Here is a 24625-nt window from a genome sequence, read left to right as displayed (position 1 = left end):
GCCTTCTGATTTGTGTCACCGCTGTCTCGGTGGAGTTTAATAAACTCAGCTGTCTGCTCCTCGCTATCTAAAATATAACAGGACACTGGAGTAAACTCTCGACCGTCTCACACTTCTGTTTAATCAGTTTTCTATTTGACGTTTATTCAGCTGTGTGAAAACTATAACTTTAATCTCAGCCAAACCGATCTACTCACAAACAGAGATGGGCAGTAATCAGATTACAGTAACGCGTTACTTGTAACGCGTTACTTGTAACGCGTTACTGTAATCCGATTACTTTTTTCAAGTAACGAGTAAAGTAAGGGATTACTATTGCAAAAAATTAGATTACCGTTACTTTCCCGTAGGAACGCTGCGTTGCTGCGTTACTAAAACCGTGATTTTTTTTGCGAGAATCTCATGACAGTGACGTAAGCGAGTGCGACGTTCGTGACAACAGCTGTGTGCGGATCAACAATGGATCATATATCGAGTGCGGGAGAGAGTATGAGCGTGCAGCGTTTAAAGCGTGGAAGTACTGACCTTACTTTGAGTTTGATTCCTTAAAAAGTGACAAAAACATTAGCGTACGTTGTGCGTGGGAAGAAAACTTCTTTTTACAGCAAAAAAACCCCTAAACTTCCAAGCAAGCACCGAGTGCGCAACGACGTAATGGGAAATTCACAGAGAAACTCGTGGATTCTTCCACTGACCGCTGCGGCACACCTGCACCAGGGTAAACCTCCGCCTACGCCACTCCTGCTTTACAGGTGAAAATAGAGCAACAGGACCGCTAGTCTTTGACTTTATTTATTTTCTGCTGTGTTTTACTTGCATCTATTTGAAAGACTGAGTGCAAACACAAAAAAAATATTTTATTTTATGTGCTGGAATGTGCAGAAAATAGGTTTAAATATTAAACAAATTTCTTCCAGTCAGAGAATGGTGCATATAATTTAATTTTTGCTTGATGCATAAAGTTAAAAGATTAAAACTAATAAAACAAGTTTTAAAAAGGGACGTTTCCATTTGATTACATTTTGTATGATGGATTATGCAGAAAAAGTAGAATTGGGCTGAAAGATCTATCGCTTTATCACCTATTCAGGTTGTAAATCGTGTTTTTAAAAAGTAACTAGTAACTAAGTAATTAATTACTTTTGAAAATAAGTAATCAGTAAAGTAACGGGATTACTTTTTTTGGGAAGTAATCAGTAATTAGTTACTGATTACTTTTTTCAAGTAACTTGACCAACACTGCTCACGAACAAATAAAACACTGAAAAAGCCAAACAATAACATTTTTAATTTTCTGGTGGAAGTTTCTAAAAATGACAGAGTCTTCATTAATACCATGCAAACGTACACTGTCCAGAACAACCCTGACATACTACAGAACAATAATACGATTAATTTCACAGATTGGAGTTGTAAAGAAATTAAATACATATATTCAAAGGAACAGACTTATTCTGTTCTACAGATTGATGAAACTCCCAAACTCTTCATCCACTTTGAATGTGGACACCCTCAAATTAAAGCATCTGTGGTTGACACATTATGTCCATGTCCATTATATAACTATACTTGGAATGTGATTCAGTAAACAAGTAAAAAAACAAAAGTCAGGTCCATATATATTTGGACACTGACACAACTGTGCACCCATTTTCTTACCTGAGCTTCATCATGAGCTTTGGGCACTACCAGGAAAAATGAAACCATGGATAGAAGCAGCTGCTGCTGTGGCTGGGCTCTCCATCAGACTTAAGAGTGAGGAGTTCAGTCATTAGAGAAGCTCAGAGTAGAACCGCTATTCCTCCATGTTAAAGGAGCCATTTGAGGTGGTTTGGGCATATTCATAGGATGCCTCCAGAGTCCCGGGTGAGGTATTCCAGGTACGTCCCACTAAGTAGAGGCCCAGGGGCAGATCTGGCTGGGAACACTTCAATGTTCCCCTTGACAAGCTGGAGGTGGCTTGACAGAGGGAGGTCTGAGCTTCTCTGCTTAGGGTGCTGGCCCCACAACCAGACCCCGGATAAGCTGAAGAAAATGGAAGGATGGATCAAAAATAACAAGCTTAAGGAGTTACTGACCTGGGGCTGTTAAACTGGACACTGAATTACTATGAAAAATAATTATTAACGCCTACACCAGCAGTAGCCAACATGGTACTTCTGCAGGGCATGTTCACAGTCGACAGTGAGCACCATATGAAAAGTGTATTTAACTGCGTGCTTGTTTTTTTTTTAATCAGTAACATTTGGATTAGCCTTCTAGGACCTCCACATACGTAGACATCACATTTTGGGTTGTCTTGACCAAAATACTAAATTTTGTGCTACAACGGCCTGATTTCCACTTACAAGGATGTTATACTGCCACTGTTCTATCAAAATTTAACATTTATGTCCTCACATGTGGATCTCATTTTTCTCAGAAACAAAAATCAGGTTAAAGAAAAATAAATCTGGTAATTCTTTGGGACCTGATGAATGTAAAAACAATCAGCCCAAATAGCAAAGAGAAATTAAAAATGAATGCCATGAAAGAGGTTAATGTAGCTTTGAAAATATTGAATGTAAAATTTTAAATAAAGTTGTGTTTTTTTTTGTTTTTTTTAAGTGTTTTTCCAGAGTTTCTGGGAAAAAACATTTATATTTAAAAATCATTGATTTCGATCGGGGGGCATCGATGAGCACTACTGACCAACAGTCTGGTGCTCTCCCCTCAGTTTTAATAGCACTCTAGCTTTCACACTGTCATACTCACTTCTCACTACATCTCATTATATCCTGTCAAGGAAACGGATTTTGCCTTGACGGGGTGGCTGCAGTAGCTCAGGAGGTAGAGCAGGTCATCTACTGATCGTTGGATTTCTAGACATGCTAAAGGAAGGTAGAATTACCGTATTTTCCAGATTATAAGGCGCATTAAGTGAAACAAAACAAAACTCATTCTTCTTACTACCTCTACTTCCGTACCATTGATTCATTAATGTTGAATTCTCTGGCAGCTGCTCTATTCCCATTTTCTGGACCTGAAAACAGGGTTTGATCTTTGGTTTTATTCTATAATAGTGGACTTATGTTTCTACCAAGGTCTGAACTTTGAGAGTGTTTAAACAAGAGAGAAAAGTGTGAAAATGTTCGTGCCTGTCTGAGAAAAGTCTATAAAGTGTGAGGAGTTTTACAGCCTTAAAACATCTATAATAATTGTAAAAAATTAAGTTGGCTACTTCGTGGATTTCACCTATCGGAGGTTATTTTTAGAACATAACTCCCGCGATAAACGAGGGACCGCTGTATAGGATACAGTACTTTGTCTTTTTTAAAGCAAGACAGTCCCTTTGATCCAACGACAAAGGACAAGATTACTTAACAGTCAATGTTTAAGAGACAAAAGCACAGACGCTGGCAGTTGTATAAAACGACATTCTTTATTTACAAATTTATATTTTGCAGTAAATGCAAAATTCCTGTAAAAGACTGTTGTACTAAAACATGGTTCTGTAGCCTCTAACTGTAAAACAAGTGGGACACAGTGAGCATAAAATACATGCACATATCTGTACACTGTCACCAAAATACATCTGATTACAAAATATAGTGCTCGATACAAATATCTGGAGTTTGGATTCAGCAGATGTCTCAGATTTCACATATGCACGTGTGAAACAATCTTCCTTTGCATTTCTGTATGAAAATAAGGAGCTGTTTAAGCAAAAATAGACTCTGCCTTCTGCCTATTATTTCACATGTATAGGTTGTGCATCTTCAGTAGCAAATACTCACTATTGGCTGAGGAAGTATTTTTCTCCAACAACAGTAAAAACCAAACAAACCAAAACAAGAAAAAAACCAGAAAAACAAAAAAAGCAGACAAACAAACAAACAAACAAAAAACAAACAAAAGCCTCAAACCAGTGCTTCAGTCTGATCATCTTGATCATCAATCCCACATCTTCAAGGTAATGTCAGTGGGAGGAAAGTGAAACACTTGCAGTCAAACCAAGACGAGGAGAAAATACTACGACTATTTGCTCTCAGAGAGAATAATTAGATGGAAACTGCTGCTTTCACCTGGTATGAAGGGTATATCCAATCTCTGTGAGGTAACGTCAGAGGCAAGAAAGTGAATCAAACCAGGACAGGATCTGTACTCGAACTACACATGCTCACAAAGAACTATAACTGATGCTACCGGCCCCCAGCATGCATATGTATTTGTTGATTTGATGTGTGAGTGGCCACATAACTGAGCAGTTGCAGAAAACATGTTTCAGCTTTTATTTCAGGATGTATCGCCTCATTTCATGGGTTGCATTTTCATTTTGGGTAAAGTCAGGAAATCTGGGATTCATTCGGGATTAGGAGAGTACTGATTATCAGTTTGCATATATAAATATATTCTTACAGCAGTCGATCTATACAGCACTTAAATCAAAAAGTAAATTTAAAAAAAATGCATGCTTTTCCTGATTTTAAACCTTAACTCTGAACATAACCTGGTCTTAATCAGTTTATGTGTTTGCACTAAGATGCTAGTGATTTAACCCAGTAAAAATAGATCCCCCATGTGTAACTGTGACTCTGTATCTCAGGTCAGGTCATGCACCAACTGGAAGGTTGGAGGTTCGTTCCCGGGCCATCTCAGTCTGTATGCCAAAGTATCCTTAGACATGATACTGAAAACCAATTTGTTCTCCAATAAATGATTGAATTGAAAGTTAGAGCTGGTGTGAATGAGGCATGTTGTATAAAGCACTGAGTGCTCCAGTCGAGTGGAGAAGCACTATATAAGAACCAGTCTGTTAATGATGCCGGTATTACTGGAACATGTTTACATTCTCTGGGCTCAAGTAGTGCAAGCCAGTAAGACCAAATTTGTGCTGAGTTTTTCTAAAGATTCTGAAAGCTTCACAGTTTATTATATATTATTAATAATCCTATTTCTGCATAGAGGTAGGCCCAGAATTAGACAAGAGTTTTTGTAATGTTGCCTCTGTTTCCTTCAGTAAATCAAGTGGATTTTAATCAAACAGTCAAGTTATAGATTTTCAGCTATAATTCAAAGGTCTTAACCAAAGTATTGCATCATGTTTAGAAACGACAGACATGTTTACATGTAGCGGCTCATTCTTCTGTCAACGACAGAAACATGAAACACTTGATTTTATAGATGTTTTTCTAATGAACGCATTAAAGCCATACATCCAAAATAATAAATAATCAAGTATCTAACTCTCAGGCTGCTACTTTCATCCTCTGGGTTCGATCAAGTTAAACTAGCTGTAGAAGCAGTGGCTCGTTTTCTGGTATGTTTGTGGCAGAAGGGAAACTGCATGCCTCTATCATACAGGATCTTCAAAAGAAAATGTTAGCAAGCAAACTTAACGACTTAAACTTTAAAGCACCTTGAGGCAACTGTTGTTGTGATTTGGAGCCATATAAATAAAACTGAACTGAATTGAATCTACTTTTAGAAATATATTAAACACAGGGATTCTATCAAGTCATTCCTTAGCAGATGGGATGTTCTGCATTGACACCCTTCTTTTCAATACTCAACATCTGGCTTGTTAGCCTTAACATTCACTCTGCAGAGGTGTGGAGTGCAGCTTTAACTGTTCAGATATCTGTCTGACTGTTGTCGACAACACATTTACATAAAGAATGTCATTTTATAGAGACACACAGATAAGGACAAAAATATTACCCCTGGAATTTTCTGTTTTCAATTTGTCTTTTTTGACAGAGCATTGGATTTTCAAAATAGCATTTTTAAATTCTTTAGAAAGCACATATTACTTCTATTTGCACATAAAAACATAATCAAAGTTCAATGTAGTTATCCCCTTGACAAACTGACTTTATTGGGCCCCTGCACAAACCACCGCTCTGCAAAGATGTGCTTTAACTTCTTATAAAACTGAGAGTCATCTTCTGACTTATACACATTAAAAAACTTTAGCAAGGGCTTGAGTTGTCAAACATCACACCAAAATGAAAAGAAAGACTTGAGGAAAAGAATGGTTGATGCTCACAAAGCAGGAGATGGCTATACAAAGTTATCACTGGGTTTCAAAACTGGCATAAGAAGTATGATCGAGAAACTCAAGGAGAACCACACAGCGCACAAATAAAACACGGTAGACGAGGAGGTGAACCATTTCAAAGACTCTGGAAAGGAAACTAGTAAAAGATGTTCTCAAGACCCAGGAACAACTGCCAAGACTCTAGTGAATGACTTAGCCAAGCTTGGAATCAGTAAAGGACTGCAGACCAAGAAAAAGCCAGACTGAAGTAATCGAAGGAGAACCCTGAGAAAAATGGTGCATGCTGCAAATATGCCCTTTGACCAGATTAGATGAAATTGGAGCGCTCTGGTCACAAAGACCACACACCCCAAGGGACATCATCCCTGCAGTCAAACACATGATGCTGCGGGGCTGCTTCAGTGTGTCTGGAACTGGGAATCTTGTCAAGGAAGGAAGGAATCATGAAGAAGGATATGTGAAGATGATAAAGCACAACTCAAGCAGTCAGCAGCAAAACTGGACCTGGGTCATTGTTTCGTCTTCCAACACGACAGCCCAAACCATACAGTGCTCGTTGTGGGGAACTACTCCTCGAAGACCAAAACAAATACTAACAAGCTGGGGACAATCATTCCTGCCCTTATCTGTAAATAAAACTGAATTGACTGGCATGCATTGTTTGTGGATTCACTCTTGTAAATTGATATTACTAAAAGAATCATGAGTAAATCACCCAGCACAGTGTGTGACTTGATTACCAGACTGGATCTAATTTGAATTAAGTCTTCCTTCATGAGGCTACTGGATTCTGCACACTATTTTGTATTTCTGGAAAAGTTACTTTTGAATAAAATAATAATATAATCTTCTAGACCTTTCAGTAAAATGTAAGATAAAACTCACAATTCAACATTAATAAAATGTTCAGGCGCTGTGTTTTGGAACAGGGTGGATCATAACATCAATGTGAAACTGATGCACAGGCCAGCACTGTTTCTATTCAGCAGTTATACAAATAAACTGGGGTAAGTAGTCAAATATTTCACCACACAGCCACATGAAAACTGGCAGACGGTGTGTCTAGTGGTGCCTCCTAAATATTATAACTGGTTGTGTAGTACTGGGAGCAATAACTACACAACCAGAGTTGTTCACGTTGTTGTGGAGGAATTTCAGCCCATTCTTCTGCAAAATTGTTTTAATTCACACACAATGAAAGGTTTTCGACCACCATCAGCGTAGTTACAGGTCATGTTGCTCAGACTCTGAAGCAACAAAGCAGCCCTGACTGTTACACCACCACCACCACCCATGTTTGACTGTTGGCATGATGTTATTTGTAGGAAATTAAGTGTTAGTTTTACACCTGATATACTGAGAGGGTAGTCTTCCAAAAGGCTTGACTTTTTGTCTCACAGGTGCACAAAATATTTTCCCAGAAGTATTTGTGTTTGTTTAGGTCAGCCCTCGTTTCCACCTCTGAACTTTCCCACAGAGGCCATTTTTTCCTCTTTTTGTATTCTTCAATGACGTACACTGACCTTAACTAAGGAAAGTCAGGCCTGCAATTCTTTAGATGTTGTTCTGGGTTCTTTTGTTTCCTCCCAGGTGAGTCATTGATGCACTCTTGGACTAATATTAGTAGGCTGGCCACTCTGGGAAGGTTCACCACTGCTCCAAGTTTTCTATAATAGTGAATAACGGTTCTCACAAGAGAAAAGAAGGGGGCAAAAAACCTTCACCTCATTGTACGTGTGATCATATCAGGTGTGCACGTTGCTTTTTACCTGCCTGGACTGAACAGAGCAATCAAGCACTTATGAGTCAAAGTAGGAAGCAGACAAGGAGATAAGTTAGAGGGAAATTATTTCTCAGTACCAGATGACTGATGTCATCGGGATGATAAACAGAACTGAAAGGTCCTTTGTTCCTTACAATCAGTTCATTCTGCATTTCCCAAAGTGCTTCGCTGCCCTCGACTGACAGCTTCAGGGAGGTAAGGCCAAGACAAAACACGCCACATGAAAAATGTTTGGAATTAGATACGAACAAAAATGGCATATTTCACTGACTGAAGATCAATCTACAACCTTTTCCATACGTAGGACTTATTGCTGAAGGTCAGAGCAATCTACTTTGTCTTCACAGTAAGAGTGCAGCTTTGTGTCTTCAAGTTTTCTGGGGTTTTTTGTTTAGTTGTTTTTTTTTCTCCAGTCTCACATTAGCTTTAACCTGTTACTGGCTTACTAGTGGACATGAAGCAAGCAGAGACACTGGGTGACTGTACCAGTCTGTCAATAAGAACAAGGGTCAGGGCACACTGTTATGTCACAGGAGGCTGGTGCAAACAGCTAAAGCTTGAGTTTGGTTCTGTTGTTGTAACTATTCTCTCATGATTATTCTTAATCATGTACAGGTCAGGTAATAGTTAAACCATAGTATCTAAACCACTTTGCACTTTAATGAAATGTACCTCTGTACATTGCACATTGTGCCATTCAGGGTTCAATTCAGGAGTTTTCCAGTTGGGGCTTATCATCTTACTGGTCACAGATGCTACTCTCTTTAAAAATACCAGCTGCTGCCAGAGCTACTTATAGATGCACATTTGGTATCAAACCTCCGACCCTGAGGTCAAGGTCACTGAGAATCAAACTCTTTCAGGATTTTTAGTAGACACACCTACTGAATCAATTTGAAAATCCTAGACAGCTTAGTTATGATATAGTTTTTGTATTCACAAGAGTGTTAGAGAACTTGACCTCTGACCTTGAGGTCACTGAGATTTACTCAAAGCTTCCTGTTTACTTGGGTTTTATTCAGTTTTTGCTGAATGTATTAGCTTCAATATGATGTAAAAATAAGTGGTTTACATAATCTGGTTTATTTAAGAGGGAGCCATCAACAGCGACAATCCTGAGTGCTTGTATTTCTGCCTACTGATGGCGAACGATGGTTAAAACAGCAACAATCACAATACGGGTTGTGACAAACCTTCTTTTGTCCTTTGGGCATGTACTGGTGACCAATTTCAGCAACACTGACTAGCTCTTGTTTGTAGTGAAGCTGTGTTCACGTTGCTTCCTTCTCTCTTAAATTATGCCTAAAATGTTGGGGTTTTATTTAATTGAAGCTAAATTAATAGGCAGCAAAGTGAAAGATGAGTCCTATTCAGTCTGCACACATACGATGTAGGAAAGTCTAAGAAATCACAGAAACTCATTTTAAACAGAGACTAGATTACAAACTGGAACCTGCCGTGGAAAACTGGCACGAAAGTGAAAATAATTAGCAACTGACGTGAGCAACATAGCAATCCCCATCACTCTGCATATACACAATATACAACGGACTATTTGGAAGTATGTTTGTTTCATGTGATGTCAGTGATGTGATTTCAGACAGAAGCAGCCATCGTGATGTCAGCCAAAACATGGGCTGAGGTGCAGCAAACCAGACTCACGCTTTAGGGAAACGAGTCAGACCGAATGGAGTCCATCACAGAGGTATACTGTGGTACCTTATCACAGAGATCTAAGGAGAACTTGTTCATCTGTGTCATGTCAGTTCTACTGTACTATCCTGTATCTGTGTGGCAGTGTAGGACACATTAGCTGTCTTTGGAAATCGACTGCCCCAGTTTATTCTCCGCTTAGTCTCAGCAACGCGACTCTAACGTCTGCACACCATGAGAACCAGTTACAGGACTGGTGCCACATAAATACAGACAAACAAAGTGTCTACAGACCAAGGAACGGGTCTACAGAGTTCCTCCCCTCTCTGTGGCAACAGAGTCGTCACTGTTGGCCCAACAGACCTTAACTCTTAACGCTAATGAGGAAAAAAAAAAGTAAAAGGTCAAAAAAGCAAAAACACCCTCAATTACTTCTTGACAACAGTAGAAATGTGAGGGTGGGACAAGGATCAGGAGAGGCAGGAGGAACTGGGAAAGGAGGTGAGGGTGCAGACTGGGAGGCTGTAATAGGAGGGGTCGGTGAAGGGGAACAGAAGGAGAAAGAAGAGGAGGACCCCCAGTAAATAGGAGGAGAGGACAGTGAGTCGGTAAGGGTGCTCCAGAGCTGTGCTGATGGCAGGGAAACCCATGTAGTTACAGAAGGAGTGGCAAAGTACCGGACCAATCAGGTGGCCTGTAACAGACAGAAAAAACAGCCATTTACTCCCACTGTTTGACAGTGTTACAGCTTCCTTTAGCTTCCCATTCAGCTGTGATAGACGAAAAACAAATGCTTTGATTTAAAAAAATAATCCTTTAAATCCTGTAACTGAAAATATTAAAACAGAAGAGAACATTTTGGACAAGAGGAAAGAATTTTAAATAATCAGCTAACGTGCAAGCTTGGACACCAAACTGCTGAGTGATGAAGTGTATAGTTTATATACAGAAGAGACGCTCTCATCCAACTACCGGCCAGCAACCTACCTCAGTACCACAGTAAGATGAACAGGCACACGGCTCAATACATGAGCTACTGGTAGACAGAGCAGTTGCTCCACACTGCAAGGCCACACTGGCCAACCTGTGCACTGTGTGACACTTTAAACACTCATCCAAGGCCAATGACACCAACGTCCAGCGCATAACTGCTACAGCAAATTAAAAAATTACTTTATCACACTTATTAACTTAATTTCTCTAAATCCCACACATATAATATTGCTGGAGACATAAGGATAAACTATGACGTAGGTTTGTGGAATAAGCATGCTGCAGGCTGTAGTGTCCCGAACAGTTAACTACATATATCACAGGTCTTTATATACGACTGTTTAATATGGAAAACATTTTATTTTTAGGTTTTACTAAATTACAGTGGTATGCTAAAGTTTGGGCACCCCTGATCATTTTCATGTTTTTCCTTCATAAATCGTTGGTTGTTTGGATCAGCAATTTCATTTAAACACAATTATATTTGAGAAGTGAAATGAAGTTTATAGGATTTACAGAAAGTTTGCAATAGTTACTTCAACTAATTTAGGCAGGTGCATAAATGTGGGCACCCTCGTTGTTTTATTGATTTGAATGCCTTCAGCACTAATTATTGAAACATAAAATTTGTTTGGTAAACTCATTGACCCTTGACCTACATACACAGATGAATCCAGTCATGAGGAAGCATATTTAGGGTGGCCAGTTGCAAGTTTTTCTCCTCTTTGCATCTTCTCTCGAGAGCAGCAACATGGGAGCCTCAGCTCTCAAATGACCTGAAAACAAACCATGTTCAACATCATGGTTTAGGGGAAGGATACAAAAAGCTATCACGGAGATTTCAGTTTCCACTGGGAGGAACATAGTGAGGAAATGGAAGACCACAGGCACAGTTCTAGTTAAGGCCGGAAGTGACAGGTCAAGGAAAATCTTAGATAAGCAGAGGCGATGGATGGTGAGAACAGTCAGAGTCAACCCACACACCAAATGGAGTCACTGTGCATCGTTCAACTATTCAGCGCACTTTGCACAAGGAGATGCTGTATGGGAGAGTAAAGCAGAAGAAGCCTTTTCTGCACACATGACACAAACAGAGCCGCTTGAGGTTTGCTAAAGCACATTTGGACAAGCCAGCTTCATTCTGGAATAAAGTGCTGTGGACTGATGAAACTAAAATTGAGTTATTTGGGCATAACAATAGGTGGTATTCATGGCGGAAACAGTACACAGCATTCAAAGAGAAACACCTGCTACCTACAGTAAACTGTGGTGGTGGTTCCATCATGCTGTGGGGCTGTGTGCCCAGTGCAGGGACTGGGAATCTTGTTAAAGTTGAGGGTCGCATGGATTCCACTCAGTATCAGCAGATTCTTGAGAACAATGTTCAAGAATCAGTCACAAAGTTGAAGTTGCACTGGTGCTGGATCTTTCAACAAGACAACGACCCGAAACACTGCTCAAAACCCACTAAGGCATTCATGCAGAGGAACAAGTACAACGCTCTGGAACGGCCATCTCAGCCCAGACCTGAATACTATTGAAAATCTGTGGTGTGAGTTAAAGAGAGCTGTCCATGCTCGGAAACCATCAAACCTGACTGGACTGGAGACGTTTTGCAAAGACGAAAGGTCCAAAATACCTTCAACCAGAATCCAGACTCTCATTGGAAGCTATAAGAAGTGTTTGGAGGCGTTATTTCTGCAAAGGAGGATCTACTAAATATTGATGTATTTTTTCTGTTGGGGTGCCCAGATTTATGCACCTGCCTGATTTAGTTTAAGTAGCTATTGCACACTTCCTGTAAATCCTAGAAACTTCGTTTCACTTCTCAAATATTACTGTGTTCATCTGCTATATGATATATTTAAATGAAATTGCTGGTCCAAACAACCAATGATTTATGAAGGAAAATCATGAAAAGGGTGCCCAAACTTTTGCATATCACCATATATGGCAAATCTAAATTAGGAATATGTCCATATTCAGTAAACCTTCAATTATTTTGTAACTGTAAAAACCCCTCTGTGTGGTCCATAACAGGAAAAAAACATTCAGTGCACTTCAACGTTGAAAGCTATGCACAAATTATCTTAAATAATTAAATATATTTTTCCCAATAATGCACATCTGTTGGCTCATACGATGGCTGACCTGTGCATTTTATTTTAAAATTACGTACTGGTAAGTTTATTTCATTTAGTTTATCTCAAATTAAATACTGCTTCAGGACTGATGACAGACAACATTTCTGTAAACACTGTTAAGCCCAGGCTTGGACAGCCCAGCTCAGAAAACCCAAACATAATCATACCACCGAGTGCCGGGCCGACGGGACGCTCCGAGAAAAAGAATAGTGAAGAAAAGCCTCTTACCTGTTCTGATGAAGATGAAGGCTGTGTAGGCTCCAAACACTGCCGTGTAGGAAAACTGAAACACTGTTGCAAAACAGAAGAACAAAAGTGCATCTTCCTGCTATCCTGTGATGAAGTCACAATAAATGCAGTGAAAAAGATGTTCTCACCTGCAGAGAGGAAAATACCCAACAGAGTGCCCTGTCTGAACCTCAGCAACTCAATCACATGGTGGAAGTGAGCTAGAAGAGAGGACAGAGCAGGCACTCAGACATGCAGCAACTTCAACAAAGACATTATTGGAACACACTCTGCATTATTTATTATATACACTGCTACTTCCAATCAACACAAAAGTTAGGGGGGGAAAAAAACTTTCCAAAAAGCACTCAAAGTCTTGGCTTCTTTGTTTGACTTGTGCTCTTACAGCAGCGCTTATGCAGCGATATTGTCTGAGTGGCGACACCCATCGTTCGGGAGAAAACTGCAGGGGCTTCCTGCGCTGTAATGGTGGGTATAAAGGCTAGTGTCCTGCAAACAAGGTAGCGACAGATCTCAGAGAGGATGAACCAGGCAGTGATCAGACTACAGCAGATGGGGGACAGAGGGATAAGTGCTTTTGTCCCTGGTAGGACAGTTCATGTGCTGGCTGAATTCTCATGTCTGACGTTTGCTCTGTTAAAGTCATGAAGAACAATGAGCAGGGAGACACCGGGTGTTGTCCTCAGTGTTAGGTATCTGGTCAGTCAGGTGATATGATGCTTTGCTAACACAGGCCTAACAAGGTGAACTCCTGTGGAGTATAAAACGATTTAAACTCAGTGATAATGGTCTCTAGGTGAGGGACTGCATGTTTCTTTCCCAACACTGCACCATCTAAGCACCAACCTTTGTTTATATACAAACAGATTTCGCCTCCTCTTTTCAGAAAGCTCAGTATAACGGTCCACAAGCAGCCGGGGATGTAGTTACCTATCTAGCTTTTAGTGAAGCACAAAGTTGCAAATCTGGAAAAGTTGATTTTAAGCTGTTGAGTAGCTGCAGTTCATCCGTGTTGTTGGCAGTATATTTGCCAGGTGAATCGAAGCGTGCATCCCCGCCGAGTTTACGGACACTTTGGCTCGCTTCCCTCGTTAGCGTCTCCTGACCCCGTTCAGAGCTGCTGCTCCTCCAGCTAAGAGCTAAACACTCTGGGTGGCACTGACTTGGCCTGCAGTAACAGCGAGGCATCCTGGAGTCATTTTTGAGAAGGACACATCTTTCAATATTAAACAAATATGCAGGACTGCTTTCTTCCATTTGTGCAATATTTTTTAAATTAGATGCTCGTGTATTTATTTCTTTTTAGCTGGTTTTACTGTAATTCATAATTACAGTAAAACCAGTAAAAAAAATTTAACGCAATTAACGCATCTGGAGTGCAGAATGACTCAAAATCCCTGAAATGTTTCTGTAAACACATTTCGGGCAGTTTGTCCAAGCAGAGTTACCTTCGAACATGCAAGGGGCAGTTGATCTGGTAGTGACGGGCAGCTGAACCAGTCAACTCAATATGGAAGATGATAAACGCACATCGGCCCTCTCGATGGAACATTTGAGTATTTATTTCAGCACTTTGTGAAGTTTTTAAAAGGGCTGAATAAAAACAGAAAAATAAATAAACAACTTGTGGCTAAGCTGGAAAAAACTTGCACTCACCCACTCCGAAAAAGAGGGGACAGGTTATGATAGCAGTAGAAGGACCAGCACAGGGCACCAACATGGGCAACATGCATGCTCTGAACACCAGCTCCTCAGTTAGCGGCGCCACCACTTGATTCCTCAGCCACCGCATATCATTGGCACACAACATCCAGAACCACGGGTCTAGAGGAAGAAGCAAGAACGGGGTTACGCAATGTTTTATGATGAAATGAAATTCCCTCCAAAACATATTTTAGACTAAACATCAGACAGTTTGAGATACATCACTCAAAAGCAACAGGTGTAAACCAAATTTAGAAACAGATCTAAAATCATGAATCCAGGTCAAGAATAAAACATAGCACAGCTTGTTGGCTCACCAAAGGCCACCCGGATCCCATCGGTGAAGCTCCACGGACAATCCATGGCCAACTGCATGAGTGGGCCCAGAAACAGGACCTGCAGCACATGGCCAGACAAATAAAAGTACTTCCAAATATTTGAGATGTTGCTGCCATTACCAGAGCCTCATATAAAGTTTATGTTTTCTCCTCTGTCCACATAATTTCATTCAGCAGTGTAATTGAATGATGATAAAGGAACCTGAATCTGAAAGTCAGACACAAATTCGAGCATCTGTGTCTTTCTTGCATCTCAAGTTTCTCACCTGACTCAAACCATTGTTTGAACTCGTGATTTCCTCATGTAGTGCCACAGTTCCTTTCTCATCATAAGCTTTCTATACATCCACAAAGACAGTACGACTCCTGGCCTTCTTTATACTTCAACAACACTCTGAAAACATCACATCTGTCGTGTTATCTCTCAACATGAAGCCCTCGCCCTGATCATTGATCATCACCTCTCTTCATAACCGAACATCAATAATTTTTCCCATAGCTTCATGATATGGTTCATCAACTTTATCCCTCCATAGTTACAACAGCTCTGCACATCGCCCTTGTTCTTGAAAACCATTACACCACTTCTCTATCTCTAGGTATCCTCCCACTTTCCAAGACTGTGCTAAATACTTGTGTTAAAAAGTCCACTGAAATCTCTTCTAGACATCCACACACCTCCACAGATATGTCATCTAGACCAGCTGCCATCGTTGCCCTCGCTGTCCTCCATCCATCCTCTTCACTCTCATTTTTCTTTCCTCCAGCTCCTCAAGAGGTTCCACCTCTTCAGTACATTCATTCAAGACTCTCTATGGCTCTCTGTCTAGTCACATGGTAGAAGTCCTTTTCTCCTTCCCAGTGTCAAGCCTCACATATAAGTCACTATAAGCCTTTTCCTTTGTTTTTACCACCAGCCTGTTTGTTGAACACACAGACTCTGGGTATTTCCGCCTACTTTCTTCATCTCCCTGGCTACTTTTCTGTTGTGGTTGTAGGTGAATGTAAGTACGAATGATACATACGAATGAAAGTAACACTAAAATATTTAACTACAGATTCACAGTTCTCAGTATATTTGTATAAATATCACATTTGTGAATATTTTTAGGTTGAAAATAAGTGTGTGAACATTAATAAAGTAACAATTTAAATTATTATTTGAAATTGTTTCTATACATTCTCATATTTTATTCTGAGTGACATTACAAGGACAAAAAAGGACAAAAAAGCGTGCATGTTTCCCACAACTGATGTTTTCATCATTTAAACTAAAGAAAAATAAATGTTTTCTTTCCCAAAATATTCCAATCAAGCACAGTTTAACGATGATCATGTATCACTAACCCAGTAGTAATGTTAGGTAAGCACATTGGCTGTTTCTTACCATGGTGAGGAGCAGAGGAAGTATAATGGCAGGAATGAGGCCTTCAAACCGGATTCCCATGAGAACCAGCAAAGACGGGCCATTCTGACACACAAATGAAAACAGAAAATGTGATACGACGTAGCACAAAATGTTCATCCTGAGGTACTGGAACACAGCACAGTTATCCAAGATCTCAACTCACCACGACACCTGCAGATTCTCTCCATGCCCACACAAACAGGGGCGACAGACCTGACACAATCAGGACGCTGGTGAAGCGTCTCTTTATGACAGCAGGATGGTCCCTGAGGACAGGGAAACATGCACAGAACGTTATCCCAAGCACACAAGCACGGAGATACAAACAGCGTCTGTATGCTGATAAGATGGAGGAGAACTGAGTTGTCAGCACTCACCGGTGAGCTTTGGTTAAATAATGCACACATAAAGAAGCACATTAAAATCCTCCATGGGAACCAATAACAAATCTACAAATGTAAAGTGATGTGTCGCAGACACACTCTGGTTTCAATGTGAATGATAAAAGCCGCGCTGCATGGACTCGTACTGAAGACAGAAACAACCCAAAAGTTTTCAGTTTAATTTCAACCCCATTCAGTTTTACTTATAGATCTATAACTCACAACAGCAGTTGCCTGGCAGGATTTATATTGTAATAAAACTATTTAAACAGTGGGCTGTGAAACTGTTTTTTCATGCTTTAAAGTTGGCCATTTAAATGGTAACTGGTAAGTGGACTGGTTCTTATACAGCGTTTTCTACTCTGAGCACTCAAACAAACCGTCTGCAAGCGCCACAGTTTTAGTGTCTAATTTAGTGGTCGTTTGTGATCCGGGAGGTGTGTGAGCTGGTTGGAAAGAGGACCTGTCTGTCAATAACAGTGCAAAGCATGCATCACACGGTCACTGGAATTTACAGCCATTCAGTGTGTGTATGAATGTTTTAAATATTTGGTCCTAATCAGATTTCAGGTTTCTCCACCACAGCCCCCCCCTTCTCCTTCCCCTCTCACACCTGTGTCATTAATCTGAGTACAACTGAAGCGGGTGTTGACATTGTGGAAAACATCCTGTACTAAAAATGAAGTGTCCAGCTGAACTGAACGACTATAGAGCAGCGGCCCCCACATCGCACATCATGAAAACCTTGGAACAGCTGATTCTACACCGACTGCGACTTCAGGTCAACAACATACAAGACCCCTGTCCTCTACATGCTTCACCGTGCCCTAGCTCATCTGGAGAAATCTGGCACTCATGTGATCTTTGACAAGCTCACAGAGATTACAGACTACCTGACAGGAAGACCACAGTTAGTCAGGTTGGAAAACTGTGTTTCTGGAACATTAATGAGCAGCACGGGGGCAACACAGGGGACTGTCCTGGCTCTGTTCCCTTTCACATCGTGTACAGCAGACTTCAAATACCATTCGGAGTCCTGCCACATCCAGAAACACTCAGATGATACTGCCATTGTGGTGTGTTTTAACAATGGACAGAATTCTGAATATAAGGATCCTGTAAAAGTCACAAAAACTACCTCATGTTGAACACCTGTAAGATGAAGGAAATGATAGTAGATTTTCAAAGACTCAGGCCTCCTCTCCAGCCTGTGAAAGTCTTTGGGATGGACATAGAAATATCTAGGGTTACACATAGGTAACAAACTACACTACTCCCTAAATACAGAAAAAATATACAAAAAAGGGCAGAGTTGTCGCTTGTTGCTAAGGAAACTAAGATCTCTTAACATCTGCAGTACAGATGTTCCTTCAGTTTGTGGGGGCAGGTGTGCTGTTCTATGCTCAAGTCTGAGCAGGGATGGAAATCGAGAAGCGAAGCGGTTCAAGTCTTTGTTAGTCTTCTTGTCTATCAGTTCAGCTCATTGGTTCCACTGGCACAATCAGCTGATTTCAGTTGATTAGTGGTACAGTCTACATATTTTTAATGGCACAAAAAGACAAGAGCGCGATGGTAAAGTGCAAACTCTATGTGGGACAGAAGCACCTCGTTATGCTGCTAACACAGCTTTGGCATCTTCACAGACGGCTCGCTACACCTAAGCTATCCAAGAAGACAGAGGAATTGAAAAGCTGAGTGAATGCTGATCCAAGTCCAGCAGCCAGACCTTGACCTTCAACTGGTAGCAAAAGCAGTGATGAGCAGTCGGGCTCATGTTTGTAAATCACTGTGGTGATTGTTTTAAAGCAGCAGTGGGGAACTCCAGTCCTCGAGGGCTGGTGTCCTGCAGGTTTTAGATCTCACCCTGGGTCAACACACCTGAATCAAAGGATTTGTTCATTACCAGGCCTCTGGAGAACTTCAAGGATCAAGGACACGTCTAAAACCTGCAGGACACCAGCCCTCGAGGCCTGGAGTTCCCCACTCGTGCTTTAAAGTCTCTTTTTTTGGTTGATGGTTTTCATCTTTGCTTTGTGGTCACACTTAAATTCTAAAGGAGGACACACACATGATCTTTCTCTAATAGATATTTGTGGTGGTGCCTGGGTCAGTTTACAGTTAAGTGGTAATTATCAGACAAATAATTTCAGATCATTTTACAGAGAAAGTAACACAGCAACGAGTGTAAAAGTTACTTTTACCTGGAGTACTTAAGTAATGTACTGCATTATCTCTAAGAGCAGTGTTCTGTGTAATAGATCGCTATTTTGAGTAATGACCCAAACACAACAAAGAGGGGAAATACCTCCAGCATGCACAAACCTCTGACCACAGCGTGCAGATTAACGCCCGTAAATGTCTCAAGGGAACCAGTGAGAATCCACTGACAATCATTAACAGAATCAATAAGTGCTTTCTGTGAATCACTAAACACTTATCAATTCCCATCACTATGAATGGAGTGGTGATGACGATGAGCTGCCACAGTCTCTGCTACATTAGTACCATCAAAGACAGCAGTGCTAAAGACAGACGTTTGCTAAATGTCTGCCGTTACTGTCAGTGCAACATTTTTCTCCCAGAGAAGTTGTTAAACCAAACAGGAGGGTGGAGGCCAGCGTTTTAGTGCATTAACTTTGTGCCATCCACTTGTTATGACTCTGTGGGCAGGTGTAAGTAGCTGCTCTCTGCACCTGTGCAAATACAGTAGATAAGAGGGAAACAAACAGGAGAGTTTCTATTGTCTAAGGAGCTTGGAAAGAAAGGCGTCTGGACTTCTTTAAGTTGCTTGAAGACGTTTCACCTCTCATTCGAGAAGCTTCTTCAGTTCTAAGGTCAAATGGTGGAGAGTCCCAGATTTAAACCCAGTGGGAGTTTCCCCCCACAGAGGGACAAAAGGACCCCCTGATGATCCTCTACCTAATCACCAGTCAAGGTGTGAAAGCGGGTGTGGGTCACAATCAGCCAGGGTTTCGGGTGTGTTCATTGTGAAACCTGGCCCCACCCTATCATGTGATTTCCTGAGGTCAGATGGCCCAGGATGTGCGTGGGCGTTAAGGCGTCTGGGGAGGGAACTCAAAACTGGATTATAGATGGCAGAGAGTTGGTGTCGTAAACCCCCGCCTCTGTTCAAAGATGGTCGCTCACAGTGGACATAGATGCTTCTTTCACTCCTCTTTCAAACCATCTGTCCTCTCTGTCCAAAATGTGAACGTTGGCATCCTCGAAAGAGTGTCCTTTGACCTTAAGATGCAGATGGACTGCTGAGTCTTGTCCTGTGGAGGTGGCTCTTCTGTGTTGTGCCATGCGCTTGTGAAGTGGCTGTTTGGTCTCTCCGATGTAGAGGTCTGGGCATTCCTCGCTGCACTGTACAGCAAACACCACATTGTTAAGTCTGTGTTTTGGCGTTTTGTCTTTCGGGTGAACCAGTTTGTGTCTGAGTGTGTTGCTGGGTCTGAAATGCACCGGGATGTCATGCTTGGAGAAAACTCTCCTGAGTTTCTCTGATACACCGGCTACATAGGGGATGACAATGTTGTTGCGTCTGTCCTTCTTATCCTCCCTCGCTGGTGTCTGATCTTCTTTTCTGTTCCTCTTTGCTGACTTTATAAACACCCAATTAGGAAAACCGCATGTTTTGAGTGCTTCCTTTACATGTGTAGAGTTTCTATTCCTACATCTATTCTGTTTCTATTATTCAGCACAGAGAGAAAGCTTTCACCAGCCTGTGAGCAGTAAAACATAGACTGTGTTCACATAAAGAAGTGAATGATTAACCCTAGTTACATTATTAATTAGTGCACATAAGTGGGCAGACAAGTGATACAACACAAGTTAAATAATAGCAACAGTAGGCATATAAGATACATCTGCTCCACATCAACTTCATATTAAGACGGCGTTTTTGAGCCTTTTAAAAACATCCCTGTTGCTGAAGCTCAGCTGGGATCACTTACAATAACAATAAAGCAGCTGCATGTTACACAGCTACAAGACAACCTACAAACCAATTTTCAAATGACCACTTTGACAAACACAAACGAGCACAAAGAGAACTTTCTGCTTTGATGTTAGGGAACGGTGATGGCATTACAGCACAGCAATCTCATCCAAAATCAATACATTCATGTAAAACACTGCCACTGTTTGGTTAAATTGGAAGTGAAAGTTAGTAAATTACATTATAAACAGCTCCTTTAAACATCCAGAGCGTGGAGCAGAAAGCGGAGCTCAACAGAGAAAGGTGATCGCAACTATTGTCATACCAGCTGTAGTTGACTGTGGTGTTAGACTACGTAAGGCCCCAGTCACACAGGTCTAGAGACCAGGTGTTAACATCTGGGCAACCTCTGGTCACCATGGAGCGAGTGTACTCCCAGACCGGCTGGCAAGGGATTGCTCAGGGTTGCTGGCTGACACTGGATGAAACCAATCACAGAGAAGAGCCTATGAAGGTATTAGGGCCACATTAAGAAAAAAATATCTTATTGCTCATTTTGAGAATAAAGTTGAAACACTATTTTGATAAAAAAGAAGAAATGCAGAGATAGCTGTTTCAAATCAAACAGCTGCCACGGCTGCTACACAACGGCTGCTACACAACGGCTGCTACACAACGGCTGCTACACAACGGCTGCTACACAACGGCTGGTGTAGATGAGTTAAGAATAAGTTTTAGTTACAAGGAAGTGATTTCTCTTTACATAAGAACGGTGTGGTGTTAAGTATAAGGACATTAAAAAGAAGGGAGAAAGAACACACACACACACACTTAAAAGAACTGGCTGGATTTCTACAAAATGAAGTGGTTGGCAATGAGCAGATGCAAGGATATTGTTGGTTATAATCATGCCATAAAGAGGATGTATGTTTTATCATAAGACACGCTAAGACAGCTGATCAATTTGCTTCACTAACTCGTCTGCACATGTTGTATAGCCGTGGCACCAGTACTCCATCATAAGATCGTGCACCATAACCAGCCTTGCGTTTGGTCACAAGCAGTGGTTGGTAACTTACATGAAAGACACAGAATTCTCTGACTTCGCCATTTTACTCTCCAAGATGTGATGCAAACTTGGAGGATGTTTACCATCTAATTCACAATTCTGCCTTACAACCAACACATTTCAAAAGATGAAACATGTAGTTTGAATGTAAACAGTTTCTGTTTCACTTTTGTGTCACACTTCATAGTTCCCCTACCACTTGGTGCGTTCTATAGGTGTGCACTGATGAAGGTAGCAAGGAGACTTACGGTGTAGCACTATACATCTCATCTATCCTTGTACATTCTCACGACTGCTATGAACCACTCACCATTCAATCCTGGAATAAACACTTTTCCCTAGGAACAAGCAGAGAGTCACTGACGGGTCTTAGGCCCATTTGACTGGCGCTTTAGTAATCAGCTTCACAACTACTACCAGAAACCACTCACAAGTGGTTAGAGAATCTGCATTTTCTTTCCCTATATGACTGGGGCCAGCTAATACCAAGAAAGCCCGGTTATGAACATCCTTTGGCGTTTGCTATTCACAATGATAGGTGACAGGATACATGCATCTTTACACACAGTGACACTTAAGAGATCATCTAGTCTCTGACCTGGTCCATTTTGAGTGGCAACATAATTCAACACAACTTCAAAGTAAAGCCTGAGCCAGGCGCTTGTGATATAGTGGAGCATGAAAATTTTGTAATACAAGTATCACTTAGCTGCAGAATGCACCAAGGACTCATTTTTCCTCACAGAAAGGAATCCATTATTTTTTGTGCGAACTTCTGCATTGTTAGATTTTTGCCACGACTGCCATCAAGTCGTTGCCAAATAGGATTCCATAAATTTAGCAGCCCTATTTTGTAGCCATTCAAATTTCAAGATCCCCTGGTACAAGCACAGGAACGAAAGAAAAACAATCATAGTCAAGCAAAACAAAGAAAATATTGCTTTTGCAATTGCCCACTTTGTTATTCAATATCTGCTCTGGCCCAGAATCTGACAACTGTGGTATCCATATATGCTAGGGGTGGGGGAAAAAATTGATACTGTGTAGTATCGTGATATTTTGTTTGCTAATAATGTATCGATACAGGGACAGCAGAAATCGATATTTTGTTACAAAAAAGTTTTTGTGGACTGGAACATGCTCTGACTTCAGAGCATGTTGATCCTTTTTCTGAGCAAGAATCCTGACATTCCTTCACTGTCCAAATGTGTTTAACTTGTTTTTTGGCAGCAATAAACATGACAGTTTACTTATTTTAATTTAAGACATGTTTTATTTTAATTAAGTTTAAAACTTTTGTTATTTAATGTAAAATTATATTTTGTTTTAATTTACTTTCAAATTCTTCAGTTGCTGAATGGGCTGCATAGTTTTCATAAATTGCATAGTTCAGAATAGCTATAATTGTACCAGATGGTTGCGTTCAGTTAAGTTGGACTAGACTGTAATACAAACCGTTCAGTTTGTCAACAGTAAAACTGACTGAAATGAGAGAAAGACTGAGTGTGAGACTTTGTTATTAGATAAAATGAATATTGATAAAGTTTACCTTTATGTACAGAATCTGAATATCGCAAAATATTTTTAAAAATTGCAATAATATCGTATCATGCGTTAAGTATTGTGATGATATCGTATCGTGGGATGTATGGTGATTCCCACCTCTAATATATGCCCTTGTCACATGACAGGAAATTCTTTGTGCATCTGTGAGTGAAAAACTGAACCAAGTTTTACTTCAAGTTTAAAAAAAAACACCCTGAGAAAAGAAGCTGTCATAGTCTACAGCGGGGGTGGAGAACTCCAGGCCTCTAAGGCCCATCTCCTGCAGGTTTTAGGTCTCACCCTGGGTCAACACACCTGAATCAAATGATTAATTCATTACCAGGCCTCTGGAGAACTTCAAGAGAGGTTGAGGAGGTCGTTTAGTCATTTAAATCTGCTGTGTTCAAGGACACATCTAAAACCTGGTCTACAGTGTGCCCAGGTGGAGGTAAAGTAGCAACAGCCCTGGAAGCTCCTCACAGGTTAATCCAGTCAGAAACAAGGAAACTGTCATTGCTTCATTACTGCACTTGTAGCCACACACTGTGACATGAGTACTGAAGATTATCATAGAAGATACATTTCCTCATTTGTAGCACTAAAACGAACGGAACCGCGTGAAAAATCTCACTTGCAGATGCCACCAGCCTTTCTTCAGTGACTCTTTAACATGGTCCACAAACATGCAGACTGATCAATTATTTCTAATTAAATTTTAATTCAAACTTAATGCAAACTTCAGTATGGGTAAATAATATAGGAATGAAAGCAGTTCACTGACTCTCCTTTCAAATAAACCCCACTATAAAGCGTATGTAGCTCACCTCGGCAGGTGACTCCTCCACACATATAAGCTGCCAACATAAAAACAAGCCAGCATCAGACAGAACAGTACTGACAACCAACACAGGCCGTCGGGAGGGACCAGCTCTCCACTGCTGTGCTGCATCTTCTCTGTCAAAAAGTTGGCTGGTAAATCATCGTCCTCTGTCATAATGAAGGCGAGCCAGGACTAAACCAAACAGCTGCTAGGAACCAGAGGTGCTGTTGGGTCATTTACCAAGATAAAACATTGGCCCACACGAGCTATGAAGCTGTCAGTAAGCTCCTTTCAAATTGCGGGCTAACGGAGCTAACTGGTTTGCTAACGTCTACGGCGCTTTCTGATTACGTCATCATATCTCCTTTCCGATATTTACTGGTGCTACCGTTAGCGTCCTCCTCGTCTTCTTCTGGGTCGTGGCCGTATGGGATCTACGATGCGATTAATCGACGATGCAGGGTGCGTTCCAAAAGTTCGCGATGGCCAAATGAAACTTTCTGAAGCTTGTATCGAAAAAGGGTTACTCGAAGCTTTTCAACACTGTTCTCTTTGG

At 40.9% G+C, this 24625-nt stretch overlaps 1 protein-coding gene across 1 annotated transcript; it reads right to left on the bottom strand.

Moving 5' to 3' along the window:
* Positions 1-3402: 3402 nt before the first annotated feature.
* On the bottom strand, positions 3403-24625 carry rce1a (Ras converting CAAX endopeptidase 1a). Its single transcript, XM_084917057.1, has 8 exons — positions 24074-24625; positions 16476-16578; positions 16292-16375; positions 14884-14962; positions 14519-14686; positions 12991-13062; positions 12842-12904; positions 3403-10170 (listed from the first exon to the last, which is right to left on the bottom strand). The coding sequence occupies exons 1-8, from the start codon at positions 24241-24243 to the stop codon at positions 9947-9949; spliced, it is 963 nt and encodes a 320-aa protein (XP_084773183.1). The 5' UTR covers positions 24244-24625; the 3' UTR covers positions 3403-9946.

The sequence above is a fragment of the Perissodus microlepis genome, chromosome 3 (assembly GCF_051167445.1).
Source record: "Perissodus microlepis isolate ML-2025 ecotype Zambia chromosome 3, ASM5116744v1, whole genome shotgun sequence".
In the NCBI taxonomy this organism is placed as follows: Eukaryota; Metazoa; Chordata; class Actinopteri; order Cichliformes; family Cichlidae; genus Perissodus; species Perissodus microlepis.
The sequence above is the reverse complement of the archived record's forward strand: the minus strand, read 5'-3'. Positions and strand labels throughout refer to the sequence as shown.

Excerpts from the sequence above, each read along its gene's own strand:
- rce1a (XM_084917057.1), bottom strand. The coding sequence starts at position 24,243 with ATGACAGAGGACGATGATTTACCAGCCAACTTTTTGACAGAGAAGATG. Across the intron at positions 14,963-16,291 it reads TTCCTCTGCTCCTCACCATG|GTCCTGTTTCTGGGCCCACT; the intron begins GTAAGAAACAGC and ends CATGTGCTGCAG. Across the intron at positions 13,063-14,518 it reads TCCCCTCTTTTTCGGAGTGG|CTCACTTCCACCATGTGATT; the intron begins GTGAGTGCAAGT and ends CCTCTCTTCTAG.